The sequence below is a fragment of the Calonectris borealis genome, chromosome 8 (genome assembly GCF_964195595.1).
Source record: "Calonectris borealis chromosome 8, bCalBor7.hap1.2, whole genome shotgun sequence".
NCBI classification, from domain to species: Eukaryota; Metazoa; Chordata; class Aves; order Procellariiformes; family Procellariidae; genus Calonectris; species Calonectris borealis.
Window position 1 is genome coordinate 1,508,931 of NC_134319.1, and position 13,475 is coordinate 1,522,405.

The 13,475-nt window shown below is 42.7% G+C and overlaps 1 protein-coding gene across 1 annotated transcript in view; it reads right to left on the reverse strand.

The window, feature by feature from the left end:
• Nucleotides 1-4,647: 4,647 nt before the first annotated feature.
• The window catches only part of LRRC7 (leucine rich repeat containing 7), a 180,414-nt gene continuing 171,586 nt past the window's right edge, over nucleotides 4,648-13,475 (reverse strand). Inside the window, 2 exon segments of the mRNA XM_075155536.1 lie at nucleotides 4,648-5,551; nucleotides 11,215-11,289. Of these exon segments, the coding sequence (XP_075011637.1) occupies nucleotides 5,444-5,551; nucleotides 11,215-11,289 (183 nt within the window). The 3' untranslated portion in view covers nucleotides 4,648-5,443.

Genomic DNA, 13,475 nt, shown 5'->3' on the forward strand with positions numbered 1-13,475 from the left:
GCAGACTGACGTACAGCTTTTCATTTAATACTGCCTTTGCATTTACTGTTGCATATATCTCTATCAGATATATACATATATACACACATATCTATAAAGAAGCTTTTTTTTGATTGCATAAGGTAATTAAATGCTATATTACAAGCCAGAGAGGTTCAACCAAGGAACGTCTTTACATTCAAAATGCTTGCTAGCAACAGCAAACCAATCTCCTGAACATTTCATACTGTAATTTTTAGTTGGAATTTTGGCTCATGAAGATTAGTGGTGGTCTACAACATTAGTGATTTCACTTTTCAGGTGTTCCTATATGAGCTAAAAAATATGGCTATTACAGCAACGTTTCCAAGGTCTTTCATTCCTGTTCAGAAAAAGGCCACCTGTAAGAGCCTCAGCAGTCTTTCAGGCTGAGTGTTCCCAATGGACCCCTGGAAACCGGTGCATTTGCTGCCCCGCGGATGCACTGCGCTCGGCGTCGGGACCTCGCCCCTCGGCCTGGCTCTCGGCTCTCACCTACACCCTCAGCTCTGTCCTGCCCCGGTACCTGCGCTGAGACGCCGGCCAGGCACCCCCGTCCCTGGCTGGCACCCCGCCTCAGAGCTAGCAGAGTGTCGTGAAACATAGATGCAGACATGGACATGCTAAAAAATACCTTGGAAAACATCAAAACAGATTTGAAGATGTTAAATGATCGCTGTGATGAACAACTGGCTTCTAAATATCATAGTTTATCAACACCCAGATAAAAACCACAAGCTGTGAATGGGAAAATGGGTAAATTATTAATTCTGGAGGGTCCTGCAGGCTTCCTGGGGTTTGGTCTTAACTTTTTTCTCAAAATAAGAAAAGCATTTTGGAAGCAGATTTTTCTTTTTTTTAATTTTTTTTTTCTTTCCTCTTTTTTTTTTTTTTTTTCCTCCTTCCTCCTTTTTTTCCCCTTAAGAGCTGCCTTGTAACAAGACTGCAGAAAAGCAAACGAGTTCCTACCAGCCTGGCCACTGGGTTTCTGGCACACCGTGTACTCGGCGAAGGAGGCCCCGCAGTCGGTTTTGGGGTACGAGGGTAGCGCAGGAATGGGAGGTCTGGCACCCACCACCGAGCTCCTTAAAACTTGCTGCAAAGTGAGGGTAAGGGAATTACATCGCAGGCTTCCTTTCTTAATCTAGCCCTTCCCTGAGGATCGTTAAAGTGTTTATTGCACGGAAAAATCTAAAAAAGCCGAACTGTGCGTTCCCAGCTAACAGACCTATTGCCATGGGGACGCGCGCTGCAGCGCTACAGCGAAAACCTGGTGGGGCAGAGCTGCCAGCTGCTCTAACACAGCCTGCGTCAGCCAGTATGAAAATTTCCATGAGTAGCTTTAGAAAGATACTGAGTTTGAGTGCTTGTGTCGTCGGTGTGGGACGTACGGTGCATTTGGGCGACCTGAACAGCCTAAAGAAAGGAAACATCTGCATTCTGAGCCGGTGCTTGCCTGGATCAAAATTCATCCACACACACATGAATGTGGAATGCACCTCACGGTGAACTGTCACCTGCCTCCAGCACTTGCCATATAATCATATTTAGTAAAAAAAAAATAAAAAAATCGTAATTACGTGCAAAGCATGCACATAGCCTGGTACCCGACCTGCAAACCAGGTTGTACGTGATCGTGTCTGTGAGGTTACAGGAGACCTGCCAGGAAAGACAAAAGGTGCAAGTTATTTTGAAGGACTAAGATAAAAATCCTAAGTAGTCCCATTAAAGTAATTTTAATTGCTTATAATACTAGTGCTAGCTAAACATCATTTCAGCCAATTTGAATAAAAATAATGCCAAAAAGAAAATATTTGGTATTTTTTGGGCACTGGGGGTTGATGTTAAAGCTTCGCTACTGCGTGTTTCAGCTGGGAGTCCAAACTTCCCCCCAAGCCCCTTTCTAGGGTCGGTGGCAGTTTTGGCTATGTTAAGGAGTTCAACGTGACATTCCACTGCACTAACTTAATTTTATAGTAATTTCCTTTTCATTATAACTCATTAATGAAAGCACTCAGCAATCTTGAAATATAGTTCTGCCCACAGCCCCGACTGATTATGCCACTGTGCTTTAAATCTAATAAACTCAGCATGCAGAAAAACAGCCAAGCACAAAAGATGGTATGAACAAGCACTAAAGCTCAGTTGCTTTCTTCAGTTTACCAGTTTTTACCTGTACGTTGTTACCTTGGTTCTAGGTCCTAAGGCAGAGCCCTCGTCAGCCTTCCTATATCTGCAACTCCCTACCACATTTTTGGTGCTACGTGTGTAATATGTGTATTTAATGCTGCCACGCGTCTCGGGAGCCTGCCTGCTTGCGGGGGGGCGGATGGGTGCATCGTGTTCGGAACGATGACATCAGACAGCGTTACAGCATGATTCAAAGCTGTCGTAGTCATTCACTTCATTTTCCTGCCCGAAGCAGAGTCACAGGAAGGATTTCTGCGCTGGGGAGCTGGGCTGTCATGAAATGCCTACGGGGGGTGTGACAACAGACGTGGTGGTATACGCTGCATCGCCCTGCGGGTGCGCGTGTGGTCACATTCAGAAGAGTGATTTTCTGCATGAAAAGACAAAGGCAGCTCCACAGAGGAATCTAGGTGCATAAACGCCTATGAAGGGACCTAATTACCATTCGACATAATTAACTAAAAGCTATGTAGGTGTCTACAATTTTCTGAATAAACCCTTACTTCTTTTTTTAAAGGGCAATGAGGACTTAAGGATGGAAATTTTAGCCTCTGAATTGCCATGAATGTTAGAATAGTTTTAGATGGGGTCTGCCAGAGCCTGTGTGATTTGATGGCACATTATGAAATTACATCCATGTGATGGAAAACTGAAAGCTGAAAAAATTGAGCAAATAACGATCCAAAACCAAATCATGTGAATTCAGTAAGCTTTTTCAGCTTGTGGTATCACAAAGGTTTTAATTTACTAAAAAGTATTAATTATTTAAATTTATGTTCTGAATATCATAAAATCATTTATTCAAACTGTAAATTTTAGGATTAGCATCAGCTATGGCTCACTGTGGCATCTGGTGGTATGTTGCCACTCCGGTGGTACAGAAGCTCTTCCAGTAGGAATGCTTGCATGGATAAAGTAAAATTCATGTGATGTGGGAACTCGCTTAGTCAGCTTGGAATTCATGTTTCATTAATATTTATACTAATAAGCTTAATTGTTCCTGTTGATTGAGAAGAAAAAGGGAGGTGCAAACAATCAGAGAATAGGGGACTTACATGCAAATGTAGAAGTGTCACTTTCCAAATGGTTGCTCAAGAAATCCCTTAGCGCAGCCGAGCCCTGGGCTGCAGCTCTGCACTGACCCAGCGCGCTGGCTCCAGCGCCACAGCCCCGCCGCACGCTACTGCTCAACAGTTGCCATGCAGTTAAAAAGAAAAAAAAGGAAAAAAAATCTAAACAATTAAAAAGGTGCTTCATAATAACATTTGGGGATAGTTCCTACTGTACTAATTTGTAATTTAATTTTTATGTATGGGGTACTTTAGCTCTCCTTTCCTATGCGCACAGGTGGACTTCGTAACACCACCCTCTCCCAACACCCGCACCCGAAGCGATTGCTAGGCGCGTAGCAGCCTCGGCAGACTTCTCTTCCATGAACTTGCCCGGTGTGCCTTGGGCCTGGCGTAAGCCCCTCGCACACCAAACCGCCTGCGCAGGAGCTCCGAGCCCTGCTGTGTTTCAGCGATGCCAGGGACACATCGGCTAACGGGAACGCTGAGAGCACCTTTCGCAGCTCTGGCCTTCCGCTTACTGTACACAGGACTGCAGTGGAACTCCACAAAGTGTATTTATACCTCTGTGGGAGGAATACTAGGTCCATATAGCAGACAGGGCTTTACACATAACGGCCATATCTCTTTTGAAGTTTAGTTTAATTTGAAGTATAATTACCTTGGTCAGCGTGCGCTTGACGGGAAGAGAAGAAAGGTTTAAGACTTTCTAGAGGCTCTTGCAAGCAGAAAAGTAAAACGTTCCTGGCCGTGCCCATGTGCTCTAGCTACACCCCTCTGACCTGGGTTTTTCAGGGTGTTGCTAACCCAGCTGGAAAAGACGCCAGTGAGCCCGGCCCTCCCGGGGCAGGTTCTGGCTCTCCCTGCAGTCCATTGCCATCGGTGTCATTCCGGTCAATGGAAACTAGATCCCCTGAAAAAATCTTGTGGGAGGTTTTCTTATGTTTTTCCGTCTTGCTGTCAGTTACAAACACGACGGACGCCTGAACTGCTGAACCAACAGCAGTTTTGCAAAGTTCTGTGCTGTCAGTATTCTCTGCTGGGAACAGCACCAGGACCTTTACCTTCAGGGCTTTCAAACTGCGTACTTCGGTGGGAAAGCTTTTCCCAGGCTCGCTCAGTGTCTTCCGCTGCTCCCCCTGTGATGCATCGTATCTTAGATTAAACCTGCTCCCATTCATTTTAAAGAGACTATTGCTCAAATAAAGGATTGTGTAAAGCTTAAAGCCTCACTGATAGCGAATATAGCGAGCAGGGGCTAGCAGAGCCTGGACCAGAGTAAAAATACAGAACAATGTAAGACTGGGGGAATGGGGAATGTAAGTAAAGGGCCTATAATTTTAAATTAAAAAGTTAAATAATAAAATTAGCAGCAACAAAAGAAGTTTTACTGCCACCCATCACAACCTTCTTCCATTTATGAACCGTACCTGTCACAATTCACTGTTTGTCCATTTAGTGTGTTCACATGGAATCAACTAAAAGTGTCAAACAAAAGGAAGTTAACCAATTTTCATGTAGGTTATTTATATCTAGGTCCCAGAGTTGACAGTATAATTTATTAAGTATCTCACCCTGTATAGTGACATTTTTACTAATTAATATGGAGCCAGCTATACACACTGCATATGTACAGGTATTTTCATAAGGCATATAATATCTTTGCATTGAAAATAAATGAACATTATTTAATTTAATATATACTTTCTTTGAGGTGTTTATGAAAATATTTTTTCTCTATATTTTTGTATGTGACATGATAGAAATATTTCATGGGAAGTACAGGTTAATATATTTTATCTTTATAAAGGCATATACAACTTTGAGGCAGTGTTTCTGATGGACAGCAGAATTCCTAAAGAATTTGTATGTGCTTCTGTGTTTTGAAATCATATGAAATTGACTTTAAGAAGTAACTTGATTAAAAAAACGCACCAATGCACAGCCAGAGGCTGACAATTAAAACTAATACATAGCCACAGGAACAATATATTTATATAGTTAATATATTTTTTTCAAGATGATTGGTACTAACATATAGTATTATACATTTGGCACTACTGTTTGCCATTGGTCCAGCAATTGGCAAAAAATTTGTTTCCTATGTATAAATCTGTTTGAACATTAGATCTGGCTAGACATATTTACTATTTATAAAAAAATATTTAGACAGTAAGCTCACGTTGAATAACTAGGTCTACTGTATTCTGGAAACTCTTCAGTAGTAATACAGCTTTCTCATGTTCCATATGTACAAAACTGTGTCCATTTGCCTGTAACACAAAAACAAGAAGAAGAGACATCAAATGAGATTCTATTTCGTGTCTTCATTTTGGGGGAGCAAAGGGGTATACAAAAATTAAAAGCAAGGCTAAAATAAATAATAATCATATAATGATTTCCCACAAACAGGAGTTTGACTGTACCACTGAGAGAGCACATTTCGCTCTCCCTCCGTTGGACAGATACCGCACCCCTGTGCTTCAAGCAGTGGCTGGACTAGATGACCTCAAAGGGCCTTTCCAACCGAAATTATTCTGTGGCTCTATGATATTCCGCATATTTTCTGAAGAAACAGTAACGCTGGGATGTAAGAGTTTCAAACGCTGTGAAGCCCAAAGAAAGTTAATGCTGCCAGAATGCATTTCTGACTACAAAGGAGGCTCTGGCTCAGATCAGATCCAGACATACTGCGTATACAAAAAGGGAAAAATTTACTGAATAAACTGTTCTGCTTTGGTGCTAATTAAATCTGTTACAGCCTGTTACAACGCTACTTAAAATAGTCAAATTTTAAACATAATTACCAACAGTTTACTGAGTGTGATCAATAAGCCAAAGCAGAAGATCCACCATTCTACAGAATAAAGCCCGTGAAGGTGATCCGTTACGGAACAAAGACAGTGCTCGCTGCAGACACCTGCCATTCAGCCATCCCTGGAAGCCTCAGGACCGCTCCCTGGGGGCCAGGTAGGTCCTCAGACTCCCGTGGCCCTACTGCAGGGCTTGCACACAGCTGGGTAAGAGCTCAGCTGGCTCTAAGCTCCCCCTTCCCTCCCCAAAGACACCGGCAGAAACCTCCGCTGTCCTTCACCCGTGGAGCCCATCGCTAAAGGCACAGCGAGATGTCCGGGAACGCACGGGTGTACAGCTGGGACCGGCGCTCGCAGTGGTTATGGAGCCTGCTGGGGCCGAGAAGGTAATCGAGAGATGGGCTATAGGGCCCTCCGTGGCAGAACCTGGTCTCTCTAGCTTACAGCAATTCTATAAACACACCGCACTTTAACAATATATATGTATTTTTTAACTAGCATTTAAAAATAGGCTAGTGAAGCCTTCACACTTTGGTTAATAAACTACCGCTGCTGTGAAATTACAGCCCCGTAGAAGAACTACCAGACATCTGTTGCACATATCCAGACCATTATACATTGCTATCTTCTTGGCCACAACAAAACCATACTACGCCATATTATATACGGCAGACAGACCGCAAGAGCCACCCCGTACCAGCAGCCAGCACGGCTGAGGTGTTGGACAAGCAGCACGAAGCGGCTGCCAGAGCCCCGCAGGGTGCTCACATCTCCCCAGCCCACCCGTGCCCGCTGCCGGTCGGCTCCTCGCAGAAGTGAAGATCCTGCCCCTGGTCCAGGCGCTTGCTGAAAGGACGTCCCACGCCCTCTCGCTGTATTAAGAGATGCCCAGCCCAGAATGACAACTAAAAGCAGCGCTGCGCACACACCCCTGCAGGAAGGGGAAGACTGTGAGTGTGGTGGTGCTTTCTTGGCACTTGAAGGTTTCTGTTCAAAGGTATCAGCTGCTGCGAGCTCTAGTGCAGAAATGGCAACGGGCAGGCACAGAGCACAGAGAACAGGCAGCATCCCAGCGATAGTGGAAAGTAGCTCGCTTTTATTCAGCTTAATACAACATAATATATGTGCTCTGAGAAACACGAACACAAATTTCAGGCAGGAAAAGTTTCAAAGACATTCACTTATGTGCCAAAATTAGGCAGCCATTGGGCATTCACATCGGACTCTGATGTAATTCAGAGGGACTGAAGAATTTCCAGTTTATTCACCACACAGCTCACTGGGATCTGTATTGCTCATTCAGAAAAAAAAAAATAATAAAAGAACCTGCAAACAAACCTGAGAGCAGGCCAGCTCTGCCTACTCTCCTTCTCATTTTCAAGCTGCGCAGTGAGGCGCAGGAAAATGTTGTGCAGGTTCAGCTCTAGCTAGCGGAGAAACCTCTTTCCTACAAGAAAAGTTTCTCAGTGGAAGAGGGCAGTAGGAGATACACATCCAAAAATACCTAAGCAGGCCACACCTAGAGGGATTTGTTATTTAACATATAAATAAATGATAATCAGAATCTACTTCTTTCACTCCTGCTGTGGTCTCACGTTCCCCACAAAGTATGCTATGAAATCCGCATATATATTTACACATTGAGTTATTATTTAGTTCTAATTATTAGACAGAAAGAATAGTTTTTAGCTGAATCATGGAGCCACCAAAACACGATTTCTTAGAACTGAAAGGCAGCCTTTAACATATGGTGGCAAAATTGTACGACACGGCTGATAGAGCTGCTCTCTCCTTGCTGACAGCCTTAGCAGTCATACAACTGTGTTCCTCCTTAAAAGTCATCTATGAAAACTGCTGCTAATTTTATAACAGAAAAATCATTCTTACTTATCAAATAAATTACTTAAGAGCTTATGACACAGAAAGGAAAGATACAACAGTTCTGCTCCCCCCAGGATCCCAGCGGCGCCGTGGGCTTCTGGACTTGTAAGGACCAGAATTTGTTCACTGCAGAAGACACACAGACACTCTTCTGTCAAAAACAGGCATCGGGCAAAACCATGTTTCAGAATGACAGTTTCTCTGTGAGCTGGGTAAGTCCACCCAGGGAATGTCAAGCCTTTTAATTTTTAAAGTTTCTAAAGTTCTTTTACCAAAACTGCTTGGGGAGACACATAAATGCATGACAGAAACATTGCTGCTTCTCCTGAAAACACCCTGCTAAGCAAATTCTTCCATGTAAATGTTTAAAAAATTTCCCCTTGGAGCCTTGGTCTGATAATATCTTCCTGTGAATCATCTTGAGTAAACTGAATTCACTGCATGGGAGCACAAAAGGTGCACAGGCATCGAGGTGCTCCAGTAACGGTGACACTGGGGTTACCTGCCATGATAATACATAAAGGTGCCAGCCAGTAACGCCGGGGGCTGAGAAGGTAATCGAGAGACGGGCTATAGGGCTGTCCGTGGCAGAACCTGGTCTCTCTAGCTTACAGCAATTCTATAAACACACCGCACTTTAACAATATATATATGTATTTTAACTAGCATTTAAAAATAGGTTAGTGAAGCCTTCGTGCTTCGGTTAATAGACTACTGCTGCTGTGAAATTACAGCAGAAGTGTCAGACAGACGTGACGGGAGGGAGAGTCTGTAGCACGAAGATTTAGCTGATACTAAAAGCAGGATCACGGGGCAGACAGCGTGAGGACACAGTGGGCTACGGCTGAGGAAACAGAGGAAGATGGTTCCTCCCTCGGAGTCCCAGCAGAAACTGGTGTCACAACCAGCACATGTGTGGAAGACAACAAGTGGTGCAGACAGCTACAGACGCCAAAGAAGAGAGATTTGGGGTGAAGAGGAACCTCCTTCCATATAGCAACTGGTATCACAAAGCCCTAGTCTCTGGCAGGGGATTGTCTCATGAGATAAATGCAAACAGAGGTGATGGTAACAGTGGAAAATGGGGGTGGAGGTGAGGTGATGCCAGTGAGTATTAATAATTTCAAGTTCTTACTGCCTAGGGAACCGGATACTTTTAGCATTGCTTATATTTGAGAAGTAAAATATCCTTCATCACAGTTATGTTTTTTTCTCTGTTAATTCCTTCATGAGATTAACGACTGCCCTTTTACTTGCCACAATATAAATCAGCACCTGGTAATAGGTATTATGCACGGGTAGGAGTAATTGCAAATAAAAGGAAAATGTTCTGGCCGGAGAATTTGAAATGATGTACTGACAGAGACAAATGAGAAACCCTGCTGAGACTGATCCACAACCCTACGAGAATGACAGAGTGCAAAGTCAAACAAACTTCATCAACGTAAGTGATCAATAAATCAGGGGAGTGAAATTTGCTACCTAAAAAAAAATGCAGCAGTACCTTAAATGTGATTATATAAATATTCGTAAATGCTCCTATTTCAGGAACACGTGCTGAAACACGAGAAATCCCAGCTCCTGATGGCCTGTGCCCATCAGGAGAAATCATTTGACATTACAATTTCTATAAAATAAATGCAGGTCAAAAGTGTACGTCTTTGATGAAGACAGGCTAGGCACGCACACCCCCCAGACCTGTCCCTGCACAGAACAATACAGCCCTCGCACGACTCCGTTAAGACCACTCACACGGCGCGTGCCCACTGCTTGCCCCCGCAGCCAGCCTTCTCACCTTATTTTCATGTTACATTTTAACACATTTTACTTATTTTTGTTTCTGTTACTAAGCTCAGCTTTCAATATAGCATCTTGATTATTCTGAGTATCTCTAGCTACTTTTGTACTTCATTTAGCTTCACTGTTTTCTTTATTTCACTGGTTTTTGAACATACTAGCAATTAAACATGAGTTGCCTATTGTAGACTTCAGAGCTGATAACGACTGCAGTGCCCGTGCTGGGTAGGAGGGGCAGGGGGAGCGGAGAGGGAGGCAGGAGGAGAGGGGCTACGGAAGGCGTTTGAAACGTCCTTGGTTTGCTGACTTCTTTCATGTAACCGAATAGAACACAGTTAACCTCTTACCCTTGATCAGTGTGAATGGCTTTAAAAACTGTTACAAGCCTTTCAGACAACTACAATGACTCTCTGCCTTTTTTCAAAAGTAATACTATTTGCTGCCAGTGGTAACACATTTTCCAAGCTTAACAAAAAAAAAGAAACAACCTTGCAGGACATGGTTTTTCTACATAGGCAGCCGTTATTTTCTGTGAATGAGGAAATTTTGAAAGGCATGTTCAGGAATAGCCTGTCTTCCTATTTAAAAAGTTCACTGGAATACAGAAGATATTTGTTACAGAAACAAAAAAGAAAATCAAAAGCTGAGATTTCCCTATAAATTATGCAGATGCTTCCATGATCCAGTAGTGGATCCAGCAGCGGCTGTTCTTCATGCGAGTGCATTCAAAAATGCTGAGGCAGCGAACCAGAGGTAAAATTATTGCCAGGTACAGTTCTATCAAAAAATGTGACTATATAGCTCCTTACTCCAGTGTCACATCAGCCGCAAAGGTGAAAATTATAAACATGTCTTGCTTTGTCATATACTTATGCTCGTGAAACTGCTTGTAAAGCTCCTTTCTCCCTGCACCTTCTTGCGCTGTTAGCGTGGCAAAGCTGGCTATGATGTACGGATTATTTTTATTTTAGACTTTAAATTGTGTCACCTGGATCATTCCTGTGACAGGTTGTAAGCATTAACCCTTTCCTGCAGTGCCATTCCCTCCCAGAAGGCTGGTGCTGGCATCCGTGCGCCTCATTCAGTACCCCTGGGGAGCAGAACCTGCCAGGCAAAACGAAGGCCAGTCCGGCCCCTTGCTGTGCTACGGTTCCTCTGCTCTCAGTGTGCTCCCCGGGTTTAATCCAGCTCCCCGCTAGTGGCAGGGGAGTTGTCAGACAGCACGCCCCAGTGCCTCTTTTCCACGTCCCCGGTTTGTTTTCAAACAGCTTTATTCCTTCCTTCTGAGACCAGCTTTCAAAAGTACTGCGAGTAACACTCTGTTCTAAATCGATATTAAAGTACCATAATAAAACCAGCAGTCAACTTGTACTGAAAACAGTATCATTGCACTTCTAAGATGCAAAGGCTCAGTTCAGTTACAAAGCAGTTAAATCCACCCATACCTGGAGGATCTTATCGCCAGGCTGGAGCAGGCTGGATGCTGGTCCGTCAGGCTGAACCCTAGTAACAAAGATACCCTATAAGTCAGAAGTAACAGAGGTTAGGATGCTATCACCAAGAACTAGTTCCCAAAATACAGGTGTCTCCCTAACTGGTGTCTGGGGGCTTTATATACTCTGGCAATGGTCTAATACTAAACTCTTTTTTTAATCTGTTTGTAATCAAACAGTAGTACAGGTTTGTAGCAGCTCTCCATGAACTTCAGCGAGTTATTGCCTGAGAAAATATAATTGTGAGTCATTTGAAACTAAGATTGCACGTTATAAAATAATGTCCTTTTTGAAGAGGGCAAGAGTAACAGGGTTGTCAGGAAGATAATTAAAATGGAGCAAGCATTAATTTATTAGAATAATGCATACCATAATCTATACAGTAATATTTTTCTACTTCCTCTAGGGGAAAAAAAAGGGTTAAAAAAATTTCTAAAAAGCAGTCTTGATATTCAGCCCTTGAGATATTTCATACAATGGTCTGCAGGGCTGTCACTTAATCCAGTGTCTGAGGAGTGAATGACTTTGAAAGGGGAAAAATTATTAAGTAATAAAGGATATTTTTAGATTCGTTTTCAGAATTTCAGTAAAATCTGTTAATAAAACCCCAAATCAAAGATTGAGTTCCTAGATGATGAACACATTTGAAATATTACCCATACTGCTCACGCAGTCCTGTACTTCTGTACCCTCAGTCTCACTTTCTCTGCTGTGCTTACCCTGCTGCCAAGGGTGAATATCTTTAAGCAGACTCTAGAACTGAGCATAGGCTAAATTTTAGCCATTTACATTGCTCCCAGAGACAGCAGGGAAATTCCCTGCTTGGTACCATCATGCAAATCATGTGTGTCCTTGAGGGATTTTACAGCCTTCTGGAGCAAGGTACTGTCCAGTATTTCTGTTAACCTTATAAAAACCTGAGCTCCTTGGGAACAGAGCGATGGGCTGCTGGTATTTCATCCCTGTGCCATTAACTTGTGACACAAGTCGGCCATTCAAAATGACTGATTGCTTCTGGGCTTCCTGCTGCTTGTCCTGTCCTTTCCTCTCACCACAGCACCCGCAGCACCTCAGGGCAGGGGCGTATCGCTATGCAGAAGAGCGCTCACTGCCGTCCCCACTGACTTCATCTTATAGACAGAATGGTATCATATGCCTGACTTAAAACCACCACAAACGACTGGCGTGTATGATGAGAGACAATACCACCCTCTTATCGCTTCTGTGGTATTTAAAACATGATAAATCTGATTTAACGGTGTGGGGAGCAATGTTTCAGAGTAACGACACATAAAAACACTTTGAACTACTAATCTCTGCTCTATCACTCCCTTAGTACACAATTTTGCGTTTCTGTTACTGGTAAAATTAAGTCTATCTACAGCTGTTATCGCACGGCATGTATTACTGGTGTAGACACATTCATAGTGGGATATAGACTCTTCTTTAATAAGGTCAGGCAAGTGTTAGACAGCGGAAGTATAGCTTAATTCTAACATCATACATTAAACTGTGGAAAAAAAGACCACAATGTCATAAAGTGTAATTCCAGTGTGCAGTCTCAAAGAAGGACACCACAAATTAGTATGCTTTAAGGAATAGTTGTTAAAATGCCTGATGGTTATGTACATTAAATGGAACTATTCTTGAAGTTCAAACCAGGGATTATCAATGAGAAAATTGAAAGGAATTAAGATTGTGTTAGATTGATATTTCCAAGTGTATTTTACATTTCCAATTAGCTTTCTGTTGTAATTCAGAGTGGTGGGGAAATTATTTTTTTAATTTGCATGCAGATCTCAAATTTTTGAGAAGAGATTAAAAGATAGTTTTAATTTCATCATTTGCCAAACATTCTCAATATTTATGGAAGTTATGACTGCCTCTTAGAACTGAAGCCAGCGTTATCAAAGAATATAAATGTTAAGAATACGTTTAACCGAGAGGTACCCATAGTACTTGTTTTTCAACAAGCTCCCATCAGTTTTACTGCACAGAACAGATAATTCACACGCCTAAGAGTCCGTTTCCTAATCCTAAAGCCCTGTGTAGCTGATAATCACCAGATGTTGTATTTTTACTAGGCTTCCTTTTACTGTAAAGGGATCTATCAACCTCAAGTAATTCTCAGAACGAATACTGAGTCTCCCTGACCATCATGTATCATAATGGTGTAATTTTTAATTAGCATTACAGAACAGAAGACTGCTTGC